Source organism: Kogia breviceps, chromosome 1 (assembly GCF_026419965.1).
Source record: "Kogia breviceps isolate mKogBre1 chromosome 1, mKogBre1 haplotype 1, whole genome shotgun sequence".
NCBI classification, from domain to species: Eukaryota; Metazoa; Chordata; class Mammalia; order Artiodactyla; family Physeteridae; genus Kogia; species Kogia breviceps.
Genome location: NC_081310.1, coordinates 55,306,476 through 55,333,623, shown reverse-complemented (window position 1 = coordinate 55,333,623; position 27,148 = coordinate 55,306,476). Strand labels below are relative to the sequence as shown.

At 49.0% G+C, this 27,148-nt stretch overlaps 1 protein-coding gene across 1 annotated transcript in view; it reads left to right on the top strand.

Moving 5' to 3' along the window:
• The first annotated feature begins 3,636 nt into the window (after nucleotides 1-3,636).
• FAM78B (family with sequence similarity 78 member B) overlaps nucleotides 3,637-27,148 on the top strand; it is a 92,750-nt gene continuing 69,238 nt past the window's right edge. The window contains exon 1 of the mRNA XM_059045977.2: nucleotides 3,637-3,926. Coding sequence (XP_058901960.1) covers nucleotides 3,664-3,926 — 263 coding nt within the window. The 5' untranslated portion in view covers nucleotides 3,637-3,663. The remainder of the gene's footprint in view (nucleotides 3,927-27,148) is intronic.

Below are 27,148 nucleotides of genomic sequence, written 5' to 3'. Positions count from 1 at the left end.
AGTAATTCTCATACTTTGAATGACTTTTTTTTTCTTTGCAGAGTCAGAGGAATATGGAGTTAATAAGGTACAGATGTAATGAAGTAAAGAGTTTATTTTAATGGCAAAATTTATTTAAGTAGCTTTTGAAAATACCTTGGCGCCATATTTATAGAACCATTAAGAGTCTAAAAATGATCCCTTACATTTTTCAGTTACACTTTACTGCTTTTTATAGTGAAAATTATATGTCATGGTGACATTCATGATTCTCGATACTCATGAAGGTCATGGATGAATCGTCTGGGAATATCAAGGGTCCATGTCTGTGAATGATGAGTTATATTTTATTAGCACTCTACTGGACATAACATGGTCTCATTTTCAGTTTGAAAAGTAAGATATATTCTCCTTTATATGATTTTCCTATAATTTGGAAAAGGCTACTATTGCCCTTCCCTATTTATGCAGATGTACCATGTATTACCAGAAGACAAAGGATAATATTTATCTACAAAATTGCAGCCTGACAAGCAACTCAAATAAACAAAGATAATGCTTTTCTCTTGGTCTATTTCTTGGAACTTAATAACCACTTAAACTCAAACTCTGGCTCCCTCCCCAAAATACACTCCATGTACCTCAAACTTAACATGACAACACACAACCTCAATCTGCTTCCACTTCTGTCTCCTTGTTTTGGCTATTAGGATCACCTGTATTTAACTGAAGCTGGAAAACTCAGAGTTGACCAGACTCTTCCCCCAGCATCTCCTCAGTTACCAAGTAAATCAGTTTTACCTCTTAAATGACTCTCAAAAGCACTCAGGCCTCTCCAGTCCCATGGCACTGCTCTAGCTCAGGGCCAAATCATCTGTCATCACAATATCCTGACACAGTGCCTCTAACCTGTCCTTCTTCTATCCTCCAAATTGATAGAGAGTAATTTTTCTCAAAATGCAAATCTCGCATTCATTAGTTTCCACTGAAGATCAAAATATGGCCCCATCAATAGCTGGTTCCTGGCCAGTGAGTCTGATGCAAATGGTCTACAGATAACACTTGGAGAACTGCATTGACTGTGATCTGTTTATGTCCCTAAACATGCTGTGTTCTTTCATACTTCTGTGCATTTTTGCATTTGCCCAACTCTCGTCCTGCACTGCCCTTTCACTCTTCTCCTCTTAGTGAGCCTCTTATCAGACCTTCCAGCTCCAGTTCAAATGCCACTACTTCAAGAGAGCCACATGTAAATCTATCAGTGGCTCTCTTATCTGGGTTCCTGTGGCCCTGAATACACACTATTAAAGCATGTGTCATAGTTTACACGACAAACTGTTCACAAAGGTTATCTTCTCCAGTGATCCACAAGCTCTTGTCTTTGAATCCTAGTACTCAGCACAATGCTTGACTGCTTGGCTCCTGCCAGGCGGCCATTGTTTGCTGAATGAAAGGATCAGTGATTGAGATCGTTGGCTAAAATGGTAAAATGAGAGAAGCATATTATCAAAGGGCAAAACTGCTTTTTTGTTAACTCTAAAGTGAATCAAGGTACCAGGAAAGTTAAAATAAGGATGAAGAGTGCTTTTAGATCTCAACTGACTTTTAAATTACTCATCACATCTGTCCTAGCTAAAGACTAACTGTAGCCAGCCTCCTGTGCAGCCTGTTAAGTCAGAATATTTCACACTTGGACACCAGATCCAGCAAATGCTCAATGATCATGGAAGAAATACTTAAAGAGAAGCTATTGGCTTTGAAAATACAAATGTTAAAAAAAACTGCCCAATAAGACCATTTGCTAATTTTTTTTTCTGTTTGGCATTTTAGACCACAATATTAGACACAGGGCATCATACTGTACACGATGTCCAATATCTGTGGTGGCAGTTTCTACAGGACAATTACAGTGAGGCTTTTTCTGTTCACTCATTCATTCATTCACAGACAACTGCTGCACAGCTACTATGTGCCAGTCACCATGCCGTGCCCTGGACAAGCAAAGAAAAGAATAGGTCCTAAGATTCCAGGCTTTCTGTAGGCCAGATGGATTACTACAAACGGGTACCCTGGACATGTATCATTAAGCAGTTACTATTTAAATCCAGCCCGGTTCCAAAAATGTTCTCAAGTTCTCCTTGTACTTAACAGGTCACAGGTTACCTTGGGTAACCTCAAGAAGGCTGCTAAGCATTCTAATCCAGCTAGTCGGTTCTGCAAGGCACAACCTGTCTCGGGATGCAGCTACATTCAAAAGGCAGTGTTTAGGGTAAGTCCCTTCCTGCTCTAATTCCCCAATGTGCGGGGGTTTGTTGAAAGAGCGTTTTCTAAGAAGGAAAAGATTTGGATGAAGGCAGGCGATGAGTAAAACTGAGCTCGAGCTTCAATCAAAACTCTTGGGAGTTTTGGTGACTTGGTGTTAGGGCACGGAAGTATTCTTTGGGTACTTCCCCATATACAGTGGTGGAAAGAAAAGCTTCCAGAGCAAACCCAGTCACGGAAAGACGGAAATCCACTGCATGTAGCGACAAACTGGAGCCCAGACCTCAGCGTAACTCTAATCTAACAAACTACATTATAAGTAACGGGCCAATCTCAGATATAGATGCTCCCCTAACCCTTAGGCTGCCCCAAAGACTCACTGCCGGGTTCCTTCCTCGACCCTGGACAGCGCCGCGCCCTTCTCGGCCCCACCCACCAAACCCAGGAGGGATCCCCACAGCCCCCACGCCCACCCCCGGAACACCACCCACCGCGGCCCCGCCCCTCCCGGGCCCCACGTGTCGGGCCCCACCCCGGCGCTGGCTGCCCTTTAACCCCCCCCCCCTTACACAGTACCATCCCCCCGCCCCGCCCGGCAGCCGGACGGCAGCCGGAGAGGGACAAAACTGGTGGCGTACAGCCAATTTCCTCCGCCGGTCTCGTCTGGAGTTCCCCAGCCCGCGGGGCCCTCCACCCTGGGCCACAGTCCCCTGGCGCCCCCCACCCCAGCCCGCGGCGGCCGGGCAGAGGAGTGGCGCCGCGGCCCAGCTGCGGGGCGGGGCCGGCGGGAGCGCAGGTCTCCGCCGCCGCCACTGCTGCCTCCGCCTGCCGCTCGGGCCGCCCGCTCGCCAGCCTCTGGGTGCGCTGCACGCGGGGGGCAGCCGCGGTGCAGAGGTTCATGCAGCGGCGGCGGCGGCGGCGGCGGCTGCTGCGACTGCTGCTACCGCGGAGGCAGACAGACCCGGCACTGCCGCTGCCGCCGCCGCCGCCCTCCCCCGGCTACATGCCGCCGCCGCTGCCGCCTCCTCCTCTCCGGCGAGGGGCGGGGGGCTCCGGCCCGGGGTGGGCACCACTCCTTGCAGTGCCGCTCCTCTCCCTGCCCTCCGCGCCGGCCCTGGAGCCGGCGGGGGCGCCCGCCGCCTCCTAGGAGCGCACGCTCCGCGCGCCCTGCCGCGCCCTGGAGAGAGGGGGCGGGCGTGGGCAGGGGCGGGCGGGCGTCGGGGCAGCGGAGACCTGGCACGGCGGCGAGAGGAGGGGGCTGCCTCGGAGAATGCCCGGCGCCGGCTCACCGCTCCTAGGCACGGGCTGAGCCGGACCCAGAGCGGGCGGCGCGTCGCCATGCCGGCGTGACGGGCGCCCCCGGCTGCCCGCGCGGTCCCCCGCGCTGCCCCACGCCGCGCCGCGCCGGCGCCGGGCGGCAGGATGGGCTGTATCCAAAGCATTACCTGCAAGGCGCGGATCCGGCGCGAGAACATCGTGGTATACGATGTGTGCGCCACCATCGACCAGTGCCCCACGCGCATCGAGGAGACCTCGCCCATCGTCCTGCGCTACAAGACCCCCTACTTCAAAGCCTCGGCCCGCGTGGTCATGCCCCCCATACCCCGCCACGAGACCTGGGTGGTGGGCTGGATCCAGGCGTGCAACCAGATGGAGTTCTTCAACACCTACAGCGACCTGGGCATGTAAGCGACCGGCCGCGCGGAGTCGGAGCGGGGTCCTTGGCCCCGGTCTCTTCTGATCCCGACCCTCCTCCCCAGCACCTTCTTACTGCTCTCCCCATCCTCTTTCTAAACCTTCCTCCCGCCTCCTCTTCCATCTCCCTCCTCCCTACGCTTTTGTTTCAGTGACAGGGCGGGTGTGTGTAGGGAGGCTCCTCGCGAAGGCATTTTCTCGTGGTTTGCTTCTGACTCCCCATGAACGCGAGAACGGTGCGATAAGGAGGGTTCGAGAGACGGAGGTGGGGGTGGCTGGCTAGTGCCCTGGGAGTTTCAGGGCGCCGTCTGTGCTTTGTTGGGGCTTCCCGGGAAGAGTTTGGGGGGAACCTGTAGAGAGGAGTGGAGTGGAGTGCCGGGGGCGTGTGGGCTGTGCCGCGCGTCCTTTGGAGAAACCCGAGCGGGCTTGGAGGAGAAGGTCCCGGGTGTCCCAGCTGGACTTGGTGGTCCTGCCCTCGTTTCCTCGACTGTTGACTTCGAGCCCTTGTCTCCCGGGCCGGGAAGCCTGGAGGCATTTGCATCCGGAACCGCAAGCCCTGGAGAGCCGCTTTTCTGGCTTGGCTCCTTCTGGACGAGTACTGGGGTGGTGGGAACTGGAAGGCACCGGGCGCGTCCCGGTGGAGCTGGGCTGATGGCCTTGTGCGAGCAGCCTCTGGCTGGCGTGGTGCGGTGTGTGTCTTATGCTCAAGGAAAGTATGGGTCTCTTGTCGGTCTAAAGTCTTTATTTACTCCAAAACTTTACTGATTGCTACGCAGGAAGTGATTCCCCAGCGCCCACCGCCGAATTCTGTGGCGATTTGGGAGCTCTCCAACTTCTTTCAGCAGCGCCGCTCGGTGCGCGCCGGGCTCGGCGGCTGCTGTGGAGACCCGAGATCGCGGCGACTCCTCTGCCGCCAGGGGCCGACAGCCTGCCCCGGAACCGCAGGCTGCTGACAGTCGCGTCCAGGACTTTTTTATTTACTAAATTTTCATGACTCCCTGCCAGTCTCCTTTCAGAAGTAGACTATGGGCAGTTGGCAACTACAGTGGCTAAAAGGTTTGGGGCCTGCGTTCTACCTGCTGTTACAATGTAGGTCTAGAGCACCCTAATTAGCTTGCAGCCTGTAGGGAAACCCTGTTCTGGAAAGGCAGCCTCATTTCATTATTAATCTAAAACTCTAGAGTTCCCAAGGTTCATCTTTTGAATATGGATATAAGGTGGGAGAGTTTCCATTTTAAAAGGTCAAACTATCTCTTTAACAGCAGTTTGGAGGCTTTTTATTGCACTCAGAGATCATGTAAGTTAACACTAGTCGTAGGTGCTAAAAGGAATTTTGACAGGTCGCTTTATTTCTCTCCCCTCCCATCCCCACCCCAAAGAGTTTGAACTTTTCTCTTTAACCATAAAAGCTAAATGCTGGAGAAAATTCCTTCCTAGGGAAGATGAGTGACAGCCCAGTTTCCTCTGTGCCTCTGCACATAGTGTTCTTGTCTTTCTGTATGGCAGCTGGATATGAGAAATGGGGGACATACTATTTGGGGTGAATCATGCCATTTAAAAGCAGACACACCCTCAAAAGAATGATCATATCTGAACACATGTGTCTCGTAAAGATGTTTTTTTAAGAAACATTATTTCCAGCCAAGTCAGAGAAAGCCCCAGACAGGGCAAGGGCACCCTCCCTTTTGTCCTGTTGGCCTGGCCCTAATGGCAGTGTGCAGCCTTGCTGGGGGGCTGTAATTGCAACCTGGGACCCCTCTGGAGGAGGCTAGGAGGTACTGAGCCAAAACAGCCTTACTTTCCCCAAGACTGCACAGCCAAGGCTCTCTGTTGCCTCACATCTCTTGTAAATTAGTAATCGGAAAGCAAATAAATCATTCTTTCCATAAAAGAAAATATATTCTACCTCAGGAGAAGCCGAGGTGAGGTATAAACAGACATGGTAGTTGAACTTCCTTGACTATGAGAAGATATGCCCTCATGGGAACCTGCTTTAATGGGCATGAGTCGGTGCCCACCCAGAGGGACACATCTTCCCTGACCCTTCCTTGCTGAATTCTTTCCTTTGGGATTTGGGAAAATAGTTTTGCCTTTAAACTACCACTTTCAGTATTTTAAGGTTCTTGGTTTTCCTGTTGTTGATGCCAGGGAGGAAAAATAGTCCCCAAGAAATCACAAAGCATATTATTTTAGAAATGGGCCAAGGGTCTACCTGTCTCTTCATGGCTGCAATAATTGCTCTGTGTCTAAGGCCACTTTGGAGCCCAGATTTGACTGAACCAATTTCCACAAAATGTTTCTGTGCTGAAAACTTCGTCAGTGTAAACTTTTTGATGGAAACTCATATTGCATGAAAGTCACTGAAGTCTATTCCTTATTATGTCCATTTAGCCAGTACCTTGAGTGGAAAAAACACTGCAGGCTGAATTTTCACCCCTGTGCAATGCTCTTGTTACATGAAGCATGACACAATGAGAGAATGTAGATTAGCAAGCTACCTTTTCAACATTTAAAAGAGACTATGCCAGGGGAAACCCGCAACTTAAAATGCCAAGAAACTTCTATCTGTAGGTTTAAAAGAAAACATGAGCTTTTGTGGTTTAAATTCACAACATTTCCAAAAAAGAGTAGGTTTCTACAGGAGCATTTGAAATAGTTGATGGTCAGGATGGCCAGAGCTTAATTTGAACTTGAACTCAAATGACTTGGAACTTCTTCCAATGATTCTACAGGAAGCAGGCTATGAATGCTTGTGGCACCCACTTATTTCTCATTTAGCCCTGATGAGCCCTGGTCATGCAGCCCTGCTGAGACCACTGCAAGGCTTCATGCTTCAGGGAGAAAGGGCTACTGTATTTTCTCAATCAACCCATCAATAAACAAATATTTACCAACCGCCTCTGATGTACCAGCGCCAGCAAAGAAAATAAAGGAATAAGCACGCAGCGTCACTGATCCTCAGTGTAGGAGGTAAGAGCACATGCAGAAAAAGCCAGTGCTCCCAAGCAGTGTAGGAGAAAGGCCAGAGAGAGGGGTGGGGGACCAGGCCGGGTTTTCTAGATGTGTAAGGACTCAAGCTGAATGTGAGAAGTGGATAAGATTCAGTGAGGCAAGGAGGAGGGACTAGTTAGTTCTAAAGGGGAAAAACAAAGGTATGGAGGTAGGAAAATATAAGATGTCTTAAGGGGGCATGTGTAGGTAGTGGAGGAACTTTCAAGGGGAAGACCAGTGGGAGATGAGGTTGGAAAGGGTCTGTTGGGGAAGGTCTAGGACAATATGATCTGGAAAAGAGAAGGTTAAGGTCAGGTCTTCTTTACCAGAAGAGTATAAGGAGGCTCTTCATACCTTCTCCATGCCTCTTGGGCATACAGGAGCTTTTCAGTAGAGGCATGAGACCTTTATGATGGAACAGGTTTCTTTTTTTAAAAATTATTTTATTGAAGTATAGTTGATTTACAATGTTTTGTTAATTTCTGCTGTACAGCAAAGTGATTTGGTTATACATATATGCATTCTTTTTCATATTCTTTTCTATTATGGTTTATCACAGGATATTGAATATAGTTCCCTCTGCTATACAGTAAGACTGTTGTTTATCCATTCTATATGTAATACTTTGCATCTGCTAATCTCAGACTCCCAATCCATCTCTCTCCCACCCCATGATGGAACAGTTTTACATACTAGAGTACAATACCCAAGAACAAAACGAGGGGTTCACGTGCCAAGGACGAAGGTGAAACTGAGGTCAAGGGAAGAGCTGGCAATGGCTGGCTGTAGGCCCTTCCCACTCCCTTTGAGCCCATGTGTGTTGTCTTCTAGAGCCATAGGGAACTCTCTGGTCAGCTTAGGGCTGATGGTATAGAATTTGGAGAACCTTGTCCTGGGTGAAGCTTGAGGAGGTCAGAGCTTACTCCTCTCAGGAGGCAGCTCCTGCCTGTCTCTCTACTCCTCCTTCAGAGCCGACACTGTTGAGGCTTTGACTATACCCACCCACCTCTGTTGACTGTTCAGTTCAATTCAAGCTGGTTTCTGTCTGTTCCAAATTTGTTCTTGCTCAGTTCGTCTGGGCTTTTCCATGTTGCCAGATGCAGCAGGCACTTTGAGATGCACCCATCTTTTCATCAATATTCCACATAGTTGACAGCTTCCTGTGTCTTGACTTCTTCCATCATTTAGCTTTCATGCTATTTTTCTGGCTGTTCCTCTATCTGACCTCCTAGTACTATTCATCAGGACATTTCTCATTCCATACTGGATGGATGGTAATTTCATCCATCCCAATAGCAGCAGATGATCTCTGTGATACACAGTCACCTGCAGTGTAGGTGTGTGTGCCTACATACAATTTCTACTTGGCTGTCTGAAAGACATCTTTAACTTAATGTATCCAAACCTGCACTCTTGATCTCTGCTGTAGCTCCCACCCAAAAGCTGCACCTCCACCATTCTTTCCCATCTTAATAAATAACACCTCCAGTCCCTGGATTGTTCCAGCTGAAAATCTGGGTGTCACTCTGCATACTTCCTCAGACATCCAGTCCATCATCAAATCCTGCTGATCTCATCTCACAGATAGCTCTAACCCAGCCACCATGTCCACCCCTTCCATCTTAGGACATGTCACCATCACCTATCATTTGCTCTGACGGAGGACTTCTGACCAAACTTGCCACCTCTGTTCTTGCCCTCCCTCTAGTCTATCCCCCATACAACAGCCAGAGTGATATTTTATAAACATAAATGCTGTCGCTTTCCTGCTTAAACCCTTTAATCACTTTCCATTGCAATCAAGATAAAACTTGAAAATCTCATCCCATTCTTTGGATTTCTGTTCTTAAGCCCCATCAGCCTTTTTCCATTTCTTCAAAGGAACCAGCTTCATCCCAGTTCAGAACTTTTCCATGTGCTGCTCTCTGTCTGAAATGCTCTTCTCGCCCACCCTTGTCTAGCAAATGCCTACTCCTCATTCAGGTCTCAGCTGTTACCTGCTCAGAGAGGCAACCCTGAGTTCATAGTTTAAATTAGGGTTCTCCTGTTCTCTTGAGTAATACACTATTCTTTTAGTTGTTACAGTTAGTAAGCAAGTAATTATATGTTTATTTAACATCTGACTTATCTACAAGAATATAAGCCCCATTAAAGCAGGTATTATATCCATTTTATTCTCTGTGAACAGTGCTTGACCCATAACAGATGTTCAGTAAACATTTGATAAAAATAAATAAATTAAAGGAGCCATTTTTCTGACCTCAAATAGTCTGTGTACTCTTCAACAAATTATGCCTCTGCAGAATTAGCTTTTCATATAAAACCAAAGCTGTCCAACTCTTGACATTCCAGCAGTCACTTAGCACATACAGTTTAACTCCTCTGTGCTTCTGTGTCATTTTGACCTGTATCGTCCCACCAGATCCGCTACTCCTCAGTCCAGGGCTCATGTCTGTCACTTCTTCTGTCGCCCTGAGGTGTTCTGAACACCACGAGTGAAGTTCAGCAAACACTGAAGCCTCACTGTCACGTCACCTACTACAAAGTGGCATTCACTGTCTGCCCAAGGAGATGGGACATAGAAACCTTGTCGTAGCACAGTTCCACCTGCATCATTAACTAGCGGCCTGAACCCCAGGACTTCTGGAGGTGATGGCCCTAGCAATCACTTAAACACCTTGCCTGGTAGGGTCATTGCCCCCAGAGTGAACACCTCCCCCCTTGTTCACGGCTGCATGTGCGGCATGGCTGTGAGTGTGGCTCTCACTGGTCATAGAGATGCCTCCTTCGGGCATTTTGCTCTTGAGGGCCAGCTCGGCTCATCTGTCCAGGGAGCCTGATGAGTCTCCAGGTGCATTGTCCTACCAGGTCCAATGCGCCTCAGCACAGGGCTCACATCTGTTACTTCCTCTGTCTCCCTGCGGAGACTTGCATCAACACTCATTCCCCATTCCCATTACACCCCCCAGTCAGGGGCCTCTGGAAGTAGTGAGAGCTGCTCCTCATCAGAAACGATGGGGACCCTCAGTCCCAGAGCATCAGATGGGAAAGCAGGATCCAATTCCCTTATTAAAGTCCTGAGTGCCCTTGAAGGGGAGGCGACCTGACCCTTTGCCTCTAATCTTCTCCATCTCCGCAAAAGAGGAGCCAGCAGCAGAGGATTAGCTGGTCTTATCAGGAAGCATTAAGCTCTCTGGAGATAAAGCACAACTCTGGAGCTGGAGGGGAGGTGTAGGAGGAACAGAGGAGGAAACACATGATTCAGAAAAGAGAAGGGAAGAAATAAATGGGAGTTAACAATGAGTTGTGGCTTGTGTAGCCTGGGATGCTGAAATACAGCTGCACAGGATGGAGAAAGCAGGGACGGGTGAGCTGGGAGGGGTTGGACTGCAAGATGTCAGAGAACTTCCACATGACAGCAGAGGCAGATGCTGTTTGTGGGGTTAGGTCTGCAGATGCTTCGTGTTCCAGGTTAAAGAAGGCTGGCGATTGCGTAAGGAAATGCAGAATCTGGTGTAAGACGCAAGATCCCAGATATCCCCTTTCCCTCTGATTTGTGTAGTGCTCTGATCTTGTCTGAGCCTTCCTATTATGACCCTGGGAGCTAGAAGCTACTATTACACCTGATGAGGAAACTAAGGCTCAGGGAGGGTCAGATGAGAGCATACGTCTAGTAAGTGGCTGAGCTGAATCTTTGTGAGAAGGTGGAGCCAGGAGGGCAAGGGACCAGGTCCATCCACTGCTGAGAAGCTCGTTCCCTGGGAGCAGGGGGAGGCCTCCTCAACTCTCAGGGACTGCAAGCTGGCCAGTCTGGACTGAAGGTTTTAGCCCTGTGCTGTCTTCTCCAGAATCTTCCCTGGGGATCACATGTCAGCTCAGATAGACAGCCCTGGACCCCAGCAGACAGTCACCCAGACTACTCAGTTACTGGACTTGTGAGTCTGTTCATCCCTCAAACTCTCCAGACGATTGCTGTTTGGACAGATGATTAGGAAGAAAAAGAGGACCCCCTTCTGGTGGTGGGAAGGACCCCTGGCTCTACCATCAGCTCATGGGACATTCCGCTAGCTCCCAGGAATTCTTATACTATTATTCCTTTTCCAAGGCTCCCTCAGGCCAGTGTGTTAGCTGTGTGGACCCTGCTCCCTCAGTGGCTCTGATACAAGCCAGTTGGAAACTGTTCACTGTGCCAGTTGAAGTTATAGCAGCTGGCTCCCCAGCACAGGGATTAGAGTCAGAAAACCTGGGTTCGACTTTCAGCTGTGTGTAGGAACCTTTGGCAGGTTCCTTAACAATCCAGTGTCTAGTTTGTATGCATGTAAATAGACAATGAAAAGATCTGTCTTGTCTCCTTGGCTGGGGGTCAGGAATCAAGTGAGATGAAAAGTGTAAAAGAGCTCTCCAAACTGTAGTGTATTGTGCACATGTTGCTTTTTTATTATTATAGAGTGTGGCTGTTATTATTACTAGAGGGTGACCCTGGATCAGCCTCAAGGAACAGAGAAATTGTGGCCCTGTGGCTTCCCCTGGCAGACAGAAGCATTCACACTCTGGAGAGGGGTCCCTCATGCATCAGCCACGGCTCTCCCACAGCCCCGCTCAGAGCCAGAGGGGAGGAGAGAGACTCGCTTTGTAAATCCTTCAGAGCCAGGGCTGTTTTCCATTCATACTCAGCGGAGGGTGGTAGCTACTACCTCTTGTCCCACCCAGAGGTCACCCTCCCAGATCTGCCCCGAGCTGTGGGCTCTGAGCAGCATGCAGGACCCTGGCCACTCCCAGTCCTTGGTGCACTGCCTGCAACTCAGTCATGTCCTCATGGGGACTGCCTGCCCCGTCCCCAGGTCCTCCTGAGGTGTATCAGTCAGGCCCCAGATGAGAAGCCAGGGACTTGGGGCTGGGGTGATACTAGAGCATGTAAGCCATGCTGTCCAGGCTCAGGAAGGTCTGGAGTTTGCAGCCTGGGTGGACGATGAGACCCACACGTGAAATAATTTGTGTCTGAAACGATTTCTAATATATTCTTTCCAATATATCTTTAGTATATCTTTAACATATACTTCCATGATTTTGTTTCCTTATAAGAAGAAACCATGAAGAAAGAAACCATGAAGAAGAATCCCTTTATTAGGGGACCTCACATAATCCCCAAATAATCATGAAACCTATTTAGGGTAAACATTTTTCCCATTTTAGATAAGCAAGCTGATTAGGTAAGTAATGTGCTCAAGGTCACTTGAGGTCACGAGGGCAGGCGCCCGTAGAATCAGGGCTCCCAGCTCCTGCCCTAGTGCCCTCCTGAGCCAAGTGCATGGTCAGCGCCAACCCGGGAAAGGAGGTGGGGATGTGAGAGGTCATCCTCAGAACCACATGCTCAGAACCATTGAGCACCCCAGGGTCAGTCGGCACATGGGCACTTTTGGGGGCATCATTTATGGCCTCTGAAGACAAAAGAAGGTAGATAGAAACATCTAAATACGTTCAACAGAAGCAAAGAGAAATTTCCAGGCTGTCTGATTAAGACAAAATAAATAAGGCCATGTGCCACATGATGGCACCTTGGTGGCTGGTTTCCTCTCTTGAGACCTGACCTTTCCAAGCTGGTGAGTGGGCTGTGTCAGGCCAGGGTGCTCAGAGGCTGTCAGAGGTCTGGCTAATGGGAAGCAATAAATCAGCATCCTCAGTCAGCAAGCTCTGCAGCATCCTGAGGGGGCATGCAGGCCAAGGAGGTCATGGCTTGAGGGCGTGAATGGTGACAGGGACAGCCTTTGGCAAGCCTGGGAACTGCCAGAAACAGACAAATTAGATGTTCCTTTGCCCTAGGCATGGGCGGGAGGAAGGGTTCAGGAGCTGGTATGTGTGGGGAGGGAGAGGCTTGAAAGAGAACAGGACGTGGCCTTCTCATTCTGCCCCCTCCTAAGAGCCACCAGCTGAGCCTCCATTCCAAAATGGCACCCCCCACACCTGAGCCTGGGGAACTCACTTCAAGACCAGTTTTAAGCGACTCAAATATTTGAGACTCTGTTTCAAACTTTTGAGACTCTGTTTCAAACTTCCATAAATAGCCTACACCTTGTTTAAGGAAGGAGAAGTGGTTTGTGCCAAAAAACTAAACCCAAACTCCTATTGAAGATTTCTTCTTGGCCTTCAGAGCCAGGGAGTCTGTCTTGCTGGGACATATGTACACTTTAAGGAGTGGGCAGGTATCTGCTTATTGTCTATCTCCCCACGAGGCCATGAACAACATACTCAACTTAATGATGATCAACTTAATGTTGAACACTTATCTATCCAGTGCTAAGTGCTTTGTATGCACTGTCTGAGAGACAGGTGCCATGCTTTCCCCATATTAGAGATGATGAAACAGAGGCCCAGACAGGATAGGTAACTTGCCCAGCATTACCCAGCTCATAAGTGACAGAGCCAGGATCAGAAACCAGAATTCCAGTGATTCCTTATGATGTTTCACTGCCACGTGAAGAACAAATGATTACACAATAGAGTGAATGAATGAGCAAATGGATGAACAGGGAGCATTCAGGAAATTTCCTGAGTGCTTGCTTTTGTCTTTGCTGTGGGGACCTGGGGAACAAAGGGTTGAAATCATTTTGGAAACAACCAGCCTCCTCACCTCCCAGCTGGTTTGCCCAGCTGGTCAGGGCATGTTAATGAGATCGGGGTCTCAGGGTCAGACCCTGGAGGCCATCCCAGCACCCAGGTCAGCGCTCTGTCCTTCCGGCTGCCTTGCACGTGACTGCTTCCAGGTGCCAGTCATAGCAGAGTCTAGATTACAGGGCAGAGAAACAGCTGGGAAAATGCAAGGGGTGGGTCAACAGAGTCCTCCTTGACTTGGGGGTGTCAGGGCCCTGTGGGCAATCGTCTGGCCCAGCTGCTCATTTTACAGATGAGGACACTGAAGCCCAGAGAGGACACTGAACTCCAGCGAGGGAGTGCTAGAACTGGGCCTCACACCCAGGTCCCTCCGGCTTCACAGGCAACATTCCTCATCACCGGACCACACCAGACTGGAGGAAGAGAAGATCGCTCACTCCGTGGGTCAAGGCTGGGGGCACCCCTGGTCTGTAAAGCAGTCATCAGGGGTCACCACCACCTGTTATTCCACCCACCCCCCCGCCCCCCGTTTGCTGAGGGGCCAAGTCTGTGGGCAGAGATGGCCACAGGCCCAAGGGAGGAAGCAGCACAGCCCTGGGCCTACAGAGAGGAACTCAGATGGGCCCAGGGGATGTGTACACAGTTGCCAGGAGCAGAGAAATCAGCCTTTTCCCAGTGTCCATAGGCAGTGATTAGCAAGCCAGAAAACAGGGGGCTCCCCAGAGATGCCCATCACAGATGGCAGGAAATGGGAGGGCTTGGCAGCCCAGGGGAGGAGGGGTGTATGGAGTAATTGGAAACTGAGATTCAGCCTGGGTGCCTAACAACCCAGAAACCCTTCTCTCCACCCCTCAACACCACCAACCCCACCCAGGTCAGGTGCTGATGCCATCCCTGGTCCCCTGGGCCCTCCCCACAGACAGGCAGGATAGCTCCATGGCCCCTGGCAGCTCCAGAAGAAACGGGATCCAGGTGGTATCAGATGACAGATTGTGAGGGGGCCAGGGCCCTCCCCTGACAGCAGGGCTCAGCTGGGCGGCCCCTGTGGAGCAGAGCAGATGGGGGAGTCTGAGAGGGAGATCCTAGCAGCCTGGAGACTCTGTTTCTGTTGTGGCTTTTAGTTGGCTTTTCTCCATTCCCTCCCCCCCTTTATTTTTTGTGAACTCGTTACATTTTAGCATAGGGGCATGATCCAATTGTCCTGTGTCTGCTTACTCTAAAGGAGGCGGGAGGTGGGGAGGAGCAGGAGCCAGGGCTCCGGGCTACAATACATGTGCCTCCCAGCAGCCTGTCACCTCTGCCTGTCTGGCTGAACCCAGGATCTTTGCACCACTCCAGACTGCCTTTCACGAGGAAGACTCTGGAAATCCGGTGCGATGTCAGGGGGTTTGCCTTCCCCATACACGGTCCCATTCCAGCTTTGGATCTCCCTCTCAAAACTTGCACTTGGGACTTATCCCTGGCCCTCCCTGGAGGCCTCCCTGGAGAAGGAGGCACCTTTAGGTCTCCTGGCCTCCTTGGGACTCTCCCCATTGTCCCACCAACCTGGCTTGGCCTTTTCAAGTCCTGTAACTCTCAGGTCTCCCTTTACCTGTCTGATCAGCCCTGCTGCCTGATTTTTCAGTATTTGAAGTATATGAAGTATATTTTTCAGTATATGAAGGCTCTGCCTGCCTTCGTCCCTGTCCACCACTTGTGCTGTCTCTGTGTCCATCTCAGTGTCTCCCTGCTTGCTCTCTGACCCTCTGGTTTCCCTGCTCGTGCCAGGAGCTCTTCAAGCTGCTGGGCCTCAGCCAGACACCTGCCCCCAGGCCCCCTGTCCTCCTGGGTCCTCCCCGTCGGGCTTACCCTCTCCCTCTGAGGGAGCAGATACAAATGCAGAGGGGGCTGCCGCCGGGGGAGCCCATGAGATCCTCTGTACCCCTTGGACCCTCTGAGACTGCATTGGGCTTCCTCTCTCATCTCATGAGTGGGGATGATCTTTATGAGGAAAATTTCTTGTGACTTAAAGGGGCAACTAAACTAGAGTTCCAGAGGTCTGGTGAGGAAGCTAAAACAGCTAGGACCAGAGCACTGTGGACATCCCCAGTGCGGGTGGGGGCAGGGAGGAGGGGATTCACTGGACAAGCATTCAGGGCTGGTCAGAGCACAGTCTGGAGCAGAGAGGGGGAGCACGAAAGGGGGTTCAGAACATGCTCTACTGCCCTTGTCTTCTCAGCAGCCATCAGAAAGGCCTGGGTGTCAAGAGCAGACCCTAAGATAAAGAGGACAATTGATGGAGAGTGGACGGGGCCCAGGGAAGCCACATTCAGCCTAGTTCTTGCCCAACAAGTCAGGATAAACTCTTGACCTTTTGTCCTGCCGTGTGTGAAGCTGGGGGCGGGGGAGGCGGGGTCCAAGCAAAGGTGGCAGCTGCTCTCACCGCCTCCCTGCCCTGATGCCAGAGAACAGCCATCCTCCAGAGTCTTCTCTGCAGAAAAGCCCCCTAAGGTAACCATCTCCAGGTGGGTAGCCAAGCTGAGTGGCCCCAGCTGAGAGGCTCCTGAGACGCAAGGGAGGGTAGGAGCTGGGAATGCCAAAGTGGCCCCTCTGTGGTCAAGGCACGCATCCTCCTGCGCTGGCCAGTGCCGGCTCCTCTCAAATGTCTCTGGAGAGCTTGTCTTTTCAGGACCTGAATCCCACAGGGAATCTAGACCAGCTGGGTACCAGTGGGGTTGCTTAGTCACTGTTGAAAACACTTTCAGAGATGGACCTGCTGCATACTGATAGTGAGAGTTGGACCTGGAGAAAGGCTGACAGAAAGGGGTCACGGTGCAGATGTAGTGCTGAGGGCCCGTCTCTCCCGCAGTAACCACCAGGCCTCAGCGCCGAATGGAAGAGGGGAATTTGTCCACAAGAGGAAGGTGCATTTGCCAACATGAGAAAGTTTTCATGGAAACCCTGTCTGTCGACCTTAGGATCTGTGCACCGTTACTTTTTTATGAAGCGGCCAATCTCTTTCGCCAAATGGATGAATAGTGGCGTGGGTCCAGCACTGAAGCCGAGACACACGGGCACAGCCCCCATGGGGGACTGTTTGCGACTACTTAGAGTTTAAGACGGTTTCCTCTCCACTCACATGGGGCCACAGTTTCTGCGGTTTGTATCAATGTCTTTAGACTCAGGATTGAGGAGTCATAGGCCAGTTACCCCACAATTGGACAAACAACCACCATTGAGCCCAGAAGAGTAGTGATGCTTCTAGATCAGAACACAGGCACGTTTAGGTGGTTATTCTAAGAAGGAAATCCCCTACTTGGATGCCGAGAGGGTTTTTTCCCAAGATTTTCCCTCAGCATCTGGTGCTTCCTGGAATGTCTGGGCATCAGGATTGGGATCTAGAATTACATGCTAGTGTTGATGACTTTCCACAAGAAGGAGAAGCATCTTGGAGTGTTGTCATGCCATTTTGAAAGAACAAAGACATTGAAAAAGTATTCTCTTAGAAACACCTCTGGTTAAATGGAAGCAGAGTAGCCAGAGAAAAAGAAGTGGGTGGAATGGTCAGGCTGTCTTCCCTGGGACAGGTCAAGGGCTAAGTATATATCCAGAGTTCAAGAGCACAGACCAATTTACAAGGTAACAATGAACTCCTGAGCTGTTATAACTCTACATGCAATCATTTCCAGTCTCAAGTGTTCATTTTCTTCGGATGCCATCCCCATTTGTCAGTGGTGTGATATATGCATGACCCAGGACAGAACTGAGATGGGTCTCCGTGGGGGAAATCACTTTCCACGTGAGTTCAGAATCCCAGTTCCGGGTCACTCCATCCAAATTCTGAACATTTCTGATTGGCTTCTACGTATGCTTTAAATGAATGTGTTTTCACTCTTTCTTATGTCCATAAGCTCAAGTTTGTTAGCTGTGTTATACAAATATTCTATATTCTTGCCAAGTTTTATCTGCTTGATCTATCAATTACTGAGAAAGTCTGTTGAAATTTCTCCCTCTTGCTTGTGTGTTCATGACTCTTCAGGCAGGGCTGTCCACTGTTTCTTTATACATTTTGAGGCTGAGCCTGTTTACCTCTTTGGTTTTCAGTTTCCTCTTCATTTCTGACCCTGGGGGTTTATTTTGCAAGCTCAACTGTGGATTCAGTAAGAAATTTGTAATGGAGGGTTTTTCAAGATATTTAGTCTACCACATTATGATTTGCTTACTAGGTCCTTCTGTTCCTTCAACAAAGCTTTCAGTGGCTGCTTTTTCTGGTTTGAATGAATGTCTTTCAAAGCAAGTTGTCTGCCTAGGCAAGGCGTGTTGATAAAAAGAGCTGAGGTGTCTCAGCACTCTGACGCTGGGGGTGAGGAGGAGAGCCAACGCATTGTGGGGATCTTGGGTCCACAGCTAAGGACGAGAGAGTCCGTCAGACCCCCACTGGGCACCGGGCACGGCTGACGGGCACAAACTGCTCTCTCCGCGGACCCAGTGTCTCTGCAGTGTGGTAAGCGACTGCTGAATGACTACAGCATTTGCCACCCATCTGTACACACTTCAGGGCCCTGAGTTGGCCTTGACAAGCTAGAATGTTCTGCTGGAAAAGAAGCTGCTTTCCTGAAGAGCCTCAGGACCCCGCTCGAGCACAGCTACCCTCAGTGTCTCTCTGCAGCATCAGAGGCTTGAGTTAGCTCCAGGATTCCACACTCTTCCTCCTTGGGCCTTACCCCCGAGGCTCATTTTGCGCTGGCATTTGGCTTTTGGCAGTTCGTGAGCTTGTTTTGCCTCCTTCTCTTCCAGATGGCTCTGAGAAGGACCAACGGGAGGCGGGAGGGTGGAAGGGAGGTGGGGTGTGCCTTCCAATAACTGTTTGCTCTTTGGAAGGCATACCCGGGGACCCCTGAGAAGGCACGCATGCCTGGCATGGCCCTGGCGCTCAGCAGGCTGATCCTCTCCAGAGGTGGAGGCGGGGGAGGGGGGTTCCCTGCATTGAGCTATTCAGGGCTATGGAGATCTCAAGGTGGCTGGGACCACGTAAAGCTAGACTCCAATGACAAAAGACTAGGCTAGCACTTCAGCATTTACAAAAATGCTTTCGTGTATGTTACTTCTGTTGAACTTCATGCTCACTCTTAGAGATGATATTAGTGTCCATGTAACAAGGGGAAAACCAAGGTTCCATAAGCTTAGGTGATTTGGCAGGTTAAGTGAGGAAGTGGCTACACTTGCCATCTGATTCCAAATTGATTTCTCCCTTTAGGTAGCTGATGCTGGAAAAAGAAAAAGTGATAGAAGTTTGGAAGCTGAAAAGATGTTGGAATTCCCAGGTCTGACTCCTTTATTTTTTTTTTACAGGTTTAAAAAAAAAACAAACCCAGATGTTAAAAGAGGTAAAAGGAATTGTCCAAGGTCATACAAAGAGTTAAGTGGCAGACCAGTTGAGATCCTCGAAGGATTGCGTTTATTTTAAAATTTTGACTGTGTTTTTGATAGCAATTCAATTCAGTGGATTGAATTTTTTTAATGAAATCTTGTCATTTCTCTGGGGAACACACTCCAAAATGGAACGACAGTCTACAGGAATGGCCTAGCCTAATAGACAACTGTATTGGGAAGAAAGAGTCCGAACCACGATTGTCAACTAGGCCTCCTGACTCCAAGTGGTAGAATGAATTGTCTTGTCCCTCGTGTCCATTTAGTACCCATTCAGAAATCTGAGCTGTGTCTCACCCACTTGACTGTCAGGGTAAGTCCTTTCCTAACCCAGATATCCATCATTGTTTCATCACCTAATAGGGACAAGACAAACATAAAATGCTAGGTGTTTTACACAAATTATACCTCATTTAAAGTTCATTTAAATTCATCTTAGCTCTATTTCACTCATAAAGAAACAGACTTTTGAAAGGTCGTGTAACAGTGCTACAACCATAATTTAACACCAGGTTCAAAGGACTCCAAATCTATGCCCTGACCACCATTATTAGTACATTATTGCTTCACCTAAAAGAGAAAAGTTAACTTCATATTCCAAGCAGGGCTTGAAAATGCTGGGAACAGCAAATAATTTGAACACCTGATAACGAAACTATTGCAAGCACTCTTACCAAACTGCACGCATATGAAAGGTATTTCAGGATTTATCTGTAAGCCAAAAAACTACTCTTGAAAGAATAGTATCAAAGATTTGAATTCTTTGTGTTACCAGCTCTCTAGACCCCTCACATCTTACCTTGTATTCATCTGGGGCTTCTACGTGGGTGGACCACAGAGTTAGAGAATCATTGTTGTAGTTGGTATTGTTAAAGATGAAGCCTTAGATTAATAGGAAGAGTGTGCCACAGTGGAGAAGGGCATGGCTTTCAGAGCCACTGGTCACTGAAAATCGCCCTCATTCCTCTTTGACTGAAGGCAATGTAGTGTTAAAAAGCATGGACCTTGCAGCCTCTGCACATAGGTTCAAATCCTGCCTCCACCACTTACTTGCTGTGAAACTTCAGGTAGCTTAACCTCCCTGTGCCTCTGCTTCCCCATTCATAAAAGGGGGTAATAATATTGCCTACATCATAAAGTTGTTAGGAAGATGAAATGAGTTTATAAAGTGCTTACTTATAGCACCTGAGGTGTTGCAGGCACTATGTTTTTGTTACATTTTTTAAAAATGGGTGAACAAATAATTAGATGGACAAAAATTTACTGAATACCTGGTATGTGCCAGGAACTGTGCTGGGAAGTGTTTCATACTGTGACATAAAACCTGCTGTGGTTGTGTAAAAGCCCTTTATCCAGCTGGATCAGACAGCTGGTGTTTTGAGCACCTTGGTACTTGGCATTCCAGCATAAGCTTCGTGGTCAGGGAGCTCACCCAGAGAAGGGAGAACCCTATAGCCCTATAGATGCGTAGACCAGTTGACAACCACCATTAAGTCGCCTTTTCATCGAGCCTTCTCCGGGCAGAATTGTGCCTGTTCCCTAAAGCATCCTATTGGGTCTAACTTGCTCATCCCTGGACTCTGTTCTCAGATAAGATCTGGCCTGAGCGGACAGCAGCCACGAGCGGACTTCCCCAGGCCGCCTGCTCACTGATTCTCATCTGGGTGTTATTTTGCCGGCATTGTACCTCCTTATCTCTGGAACCACTGCGTTCCAGTAAGAGACACCAGCTGTTACCTTCAGCAACCCCTAGGACTTTGCTGGCTGTCCTCACCTCACACACAGCCTTCCCCGTGTCCATTGCTGGCTTGCGAAGCTGCACTTTGTTCTTTCCTGACCACCTCTCTGCTCATCTCCCCTTAGATGTGATCTCGCTTAAACTCCAGGCAGGTGAGAACCAGACTCAGAGCTCAAAGCCCTGGAATTAGGTTATGAGCTCAGAATTTCTAGGAACGCTGATGGCTTTGTGTGTGTGCTTGGTGTCAGGGGATGAAACCTGCAAAGAGGAACTGTAGGTCATTATCACAAAGTCATAAACTGAGCCTGAGCACTGAATACTGGGGAAGGCTAAGGAACTAATGCTTCTAGAAAAGGAAGCCCAGGAAAATTCCAGGCCCCACGAGCCAAAATGAAATGAGCACCAATGCTCAGGAGGCTCTTTGCCTCTGCTGAGAGGTTGACGGAGGTGTCCCCCGAGACTCACTCCCCGCTGTTTGTCCACTTTGCCATCCTATTGGCCTTATGGGTTCTGAATGTGAGTCCCAGCTTAATGTGCCACCCCTGACCCAATAATCAATAAGGTTAATTCAGAGGTAGAAAAAGTGACTCAGACAGGATCCTCAATAAACCCAATGCTTTGTGGTCCCAGATGCCATAAAACTCTGAATGAAGAAGGTAGAAATTGGCCCTTGAGGGCAAAAGCCTTGTCAACAAAATGGCAGTGGCAGTAACTCTGAGACATTAGTCCATTGAAGTGAAGGCCTAAAGCACTCCCCTGAATTGTCCTCAGGGAAGATTCTGGCCCTTCCAAGCCATGTTACTAATAACCATCCTTCATTTTGGTAATAAAAGTTTACAAAGTGCTTTGGCTCATAACATTTGTTTTGCTTCTCAGACTAACTATGAGACTAAAGGTAGAGAAGGTATCATTTCTCTCGCAAATGAAGAAACAAAGACTCAAGTGGTATGAGTTGTCCAAGGCCAGAAGGGTGCAGACATAGGCTAACAAAGTGTCTTCTGACTCATTATGCACTGTTTGTCCACTTTACCATCCCAGTGGCCTTCTGGGTCCTGAATTTGAGCATCAGCTTAATGTGCAGCCAACCAAGAAAAAGAGTCAATCCCCATTCATTTGGAAAACTTGCATAGATGGGCCCCATTGGGTGCCACAAATGTGTCAGACTTGAGCTTGTCTTTGATCATATACAGACCCAAGACTGGACATTCTGCTGACTTGTGCTAAGATAATGCTTTGTGGCCTCTCTTAAACTCATGAAGCAGCTGGAAGGAAATTGGGGGAAGCTTCTGACTCTTCCTTCACACAGCGCAGAGCAGGTGAATGTCCTGTACCATGCAGGCCCTTCCACCCCCTTTGCCTATTGGAGAAGCCCTCTTTTCCTTTGAAAGCCCAGGCAAAGCGCTGATGCCAAGCTGGCATCTGGTACCAACCTGCAGGATGCCCTGGAAGGCAGGATGCCAGATGTGTTCTGGAATGATATTTTTTGCCATTCAGACAGGTTGGGCAGGTGGAAGATCATCCAGAACGTAAAATCTTGCCTCAGTTCCATGTCTAGGAGGCACCTCTGACTTGGAGAGACGAACATGATAGAAACAACCTTGAAGGAAGAGATGATAGTCTGAGGCAGGGATGGTGATGACTGCAGTCCTTGGCGTCTTGGGGATGTCAGACAAGGGTTCAGCTTTTTTGTCCCAGGGCCATTTGTGGGGCACATCCTTCACTTTGACTAGAATGGACTCAACCTAACCTAAGGGCATCCTCCCACCTGTCTTCTCTGGCAAAGTTTGAGATCCAAGGAACTGGGGCTGGTGTGCACCTTTCAAATGATAGTCAAGCCTGGCAGGTGTTGAGTCCCCCTAACACCCACCCCATCTCTGGCTCTTTCAAAGAAACCCCAAACTTCTTCCTTTCCTAGGCAGGGGGTAGGGAGTTGCTTTTTTTATGGAAAGATGAATGAATTCCTAGGGGAGCCTCTGGGTGAGGTACCATTGTGGAGAACAGAGAGGGGGCTTCCCTGGAAGGTCCCTCCTTCCCCTGTGGGCTCTATACCTTTGATATGATTTTTCCCCTTTGCAGCAGAAGATTTTGCGCTGAGCAGAGTTAGTTTACACCTTGTTGCTGAAGAAAATAGCTGAGGTTTGAGAAATAAACAGCCACCTACTCCCTGTCTGTCAAGAGCCAGTACAGCTTAAGATGAATGGAAGACCTCTCTCTGCTCCCTCTCCACCCGCCCCATTACTCTCTGATTCTTCCTGCTCCATCATGAGGACAGCCAGCCTCCTCCTCCCTGTCCCTGCCTCCCACCTTTCAGAACTGAGCTAATCCTTCAGGAAATATTTAATGTTCATATTCCTCCCTTGCATAGAAGCAGTTTAAGGGTTCCTGTGATCCTGGATTTAAATCTGTCTCTTTCATTTCCTACAAATTTATTGCCATCTGTTGATTTCATTCCTGTGACACCCACATCAAGATCATTCATAAGGAGGATGAGACCCATTCCTAGACCCCCTCTTACACACAGCTCTTTCTTCCCATCCAAATGCTGGAGCATGCGTGGATCTGTGAAAACATATTCTCTCTCCCTCTCTCTCTCCCCCCACCCCTCTCTCTCACACACACACGCATTTGACAGACTGCAGACTGTCGGGCAATTTTACATTTTGGTATTTATTTCCTGAATACTTAACAGTAGAGACCGGCCAATCCCTTTATTCCTTGGGAACCCTGGTTACTGGACCCACTGATTCGGGTTCAGGATTTCACTGGTGACTTTTGTCAGCTGTTTTGGCTGCCTTATCATTATTTACTCCTTGATAAAATCTCCTTTTTTATTTTCATCAAAGGTAGGTTAGTAGGTTATGTCTTATCTGTCCTCCAGTCCCTGTAGACATCTGTTTTTTTCCCCATCCCTCCACCACCGCACACCCCTATGAGGTTTGTAGGATGTGGGTAAGGACTAAATGAGATGATCCATGCCAACTGTTTAGCATGGGGCCTGGTTAAGAGCCCCATACATATTATTATTGTTGGTGTTTTAGTATCTGCCAGTCTTGTTATTTAACATGACTTACTTAAATCATCTTTCTCAGATCTGTCTGCCCACTTCTCTCCATCCCCACTCCTTTAGTGCACGCCTCAGCTTCTCACCTGCCTTAATGCCGTGGCCTCCTTACTGGCCTCCCTGCCTCCCATCTCCTCACTCTTCCCCTCTACCAGCCAGCCTCTGCATCACGGTCAGAGCGAGAACCTCAAGACTATCAATCTGATCAGGTGACCCCCTCCTACTTAAAAGTCTCCTACAGTTTCCCATGCCGTTCGAGATAAAATTCAAACTCCTTAGCAAGTTACGCTAAACCCCTGCTTAGGGGACCAGAGGCGTCTCTTATCCATCTCATCTGCCTGTCCCTCCTTGGTCCCTCAGCCAGAGCCACACCAAATTACATGCAGTTCCCAGCCAGGATGTATCTCCCCAGAGAGCCTTCCCTGGCACCCTCCCCCAGCCTGGATTCGGTGTCCCTCCCTTCCACTGCCCCAGCCTGTTCCATGTGTTAATAGCTAGCACTTATGTGTTCCCAGATATTTCATATCTCTTAACACATTTAATCCTCACAACAACCCTATGAACTAGGCACTGTTATTATGGCCACTAACAGATGAGGAAATTCAGACATAAAGAAATTAACTGATTTGTCTAAGATCTCACAGCACTTTTGAGCTGGGCTTTGAACCCAGATGATCTTGGCTCCACAGTCTACACCGTAACCACTGGGCTCTTTGGCCTCTGGTGCTGTTGGCCAAACCATGTCCCTCATGGACTGAGCTCCTTGACCTGAGAAACCCTTTGCTATGCATGTTTGATCCTGGAGCCTGTCTCCCTGCCTCACTCAGGGTATAAGCACAATTCCTTTTCAGGTAGCCCTTCTGTCAATCCATTGTTCTAGGCCTGTGAGATTCAGTAGATTTAAGATTAACCTACTTTATGCAACTAGTTGCCCATACATCATTCCATAGCAAAAAGGCCTAGAATGCCTTCATGTGTTAGAACTCTGGGGTCAGAGACTTAGAAGACAAGGCTGCACCCTTGGGGAACTTATAATTTGGTTGAAATAAACAAGATTATACACAAACCTAAAGGAATAATAATGATGCTTCAAATCACAAACAAAACCAGTTTCTTTGTCTTATGGTCAGTCCTCATATAAAAATAGTCTCCCACTTGTCCCAGCTAGACCCCAGTACCCTTGAAAAGAGGGCCAATGTACTGTATAGCTCAGTACCCGGTACTCAGCAAGTGCCTCTCCATGGACTTAAGGCTTCTGCTGCTGCCCCGTGTCCTAGCTTCAGTTGTGCAGTCTTCCCAGGCCTGGGTGAGGTCACGCAAAAGACCCAGACATCTGGGAAATTCCAGTTTGGAAGTGGGTTTCTGGGGACATAGTCCCAAGCTGGAATAGACCCAAGTTGTTCAGGACTCTAGAGCCTCATTTCAGTGCAGTCTGACCCCTCCACCCACTACCAATTATTTTCCATTGCACAGCATCCCCTAGTGACCTACCTGGGTATAGACCTCCACAAGGCAGCAGTCCCCTTCCGTGCAGACATGCCCCAGGACAGAGCAGGGCCATCTGCGACTGTGCCAATCACCCTCATAGCCAGTCTGCTCACAGGGGAACCGTGCTCAGAGCACGGAAACCCAGGACCTCTCGCAGCTGGCACGTCTTGCCAGGAGTGCAGGGAGCACCACATTTTTGTGGAACCAGCTCAGCACCTGTCAGCCTGCCCCCTCCCCTTTTCTAGCCCAACCAGCCCGGAACAGTCCTCCTCCAACAGAGTGGGGGTCACTTGCAGTCTGTCCCTGGCTTGTACGGCTTTGTATGCATCAATGTGGATGCAAAAGACAATGCACGCTGTCATGGACTGCCTCTCGAAGCAGCTAGGACAACCAGAGGTGGCTGCCACTCATCTGTATGTTACCCTTTACCAGGTGCCACATGGACATGCACCTCCCATCACCTCCTCGTAGGAACATGCTTTCCTCTTCTGTAAAATGGGGAGAAATATGCCTTCCTTGCAGAGTGTTTGTGAAGATCCTACATCTATTTGTTTAACAAACTTTTTAAGTACCAGTAGGGGCCCAGCTTCCACCCACATAGTAAACACTCAATTGAAATAGTTTTAAGAAACTCTATCTTAGACAAAGTGGTTTCAAAGCTACATGGAAAATGCACAGGTAGCAGTATTCCAACTCCTTCCTTCAGTTGTTTGATGCTGTTAGGATATGCAGGGAAATGGGGTGTCTTGCTCAATAACTGGAGTAAAACTCACGAAGATTTCCACATCCCCAAACCTCTGCTTGTGATGGGACACTTGCCCTATCAACTATTTGTCTGACTGTGACGTAATTGTATGTTGACTTATCTCTCTGTTGCACTAGAGACCATGAGGGCAGAGACTGTCTCTGTGCACCTTATATGTCATTGCCCCAGTGGGCATATCATACATATCTGTTGGACCATGGTGGCTGAGTCCTTTATGAGCATTCTGCCTGCTCACTGGCCCAGCCTTCAATGTCAAGGGAGCAATGCTAACACATGAAGATTTCCGCTTTGTACACACTTAATGCACCTCTAATTTAGCTACTTTCACTTACAGAGGTAGCCTGGGCTTTTAGTGTCCGAAGGCCAGATTGCAGCCACAGCTCTGCTGTGGGTTAACCATGAACTTCGAGCAAGTCAAGTTGCCTGGTATCTCTAAGCCATCGTCTCTTCATCTGGAAAATGGTGGCATTAATAATGATACCTGCCTCGCAGGGCTGTTTTGAGAGCGAATAGGATGATGGGAAACCATTTTGTAAACTTCAGGACACTTCCCCTCCTCTCCATGCTACAGGCCAGTGGTCAGGACTGATACAAATCTTGCCAAAAAAAAAAGTCTTCTTTGTTGTGTTTTATCATCAAGTATTATCTTAGAAACCTCAGCTGTTTCCTAACAATCAGCAACTTCGCCCACTGTTTGCAATACGAGAAACTGAGGCACACCCTGTGACTTATTCAGCATCAGCATCCTAGCAAAGGACAGAGGCCTTCTGCAGGTCAGTTTCCTCATCCCACCCTGGAGCAGAGATGATGGCGCCTCTCTCCCTCCTCTGGTCAGATTTATTAGTTGTTCTATCATTTCCTGAAGGCCCAAAGCTCTGTATTGCTGCTGTCTGGCTTCCCAGATTTATAATCACAGTCTCTAGGCACTAACAATGTCTGGAGTCTAATTTGCATATTCACTTTCACTGTCCAATCCAAATCCTCCCAGGCGGCAATCCAGCTGGGGCCAGTTCTCTCATCTGATTGTGGTCTCTGCTCTTTCCCAGCAAGTCAGCCTTCTCTCTCCAGGACAGGGGCAACTCTTAGGAGTCTCATGTTGACAGTGGATTGTGCAGTGGATGAAAGAATGAACATGGGATCTGCCCATTTG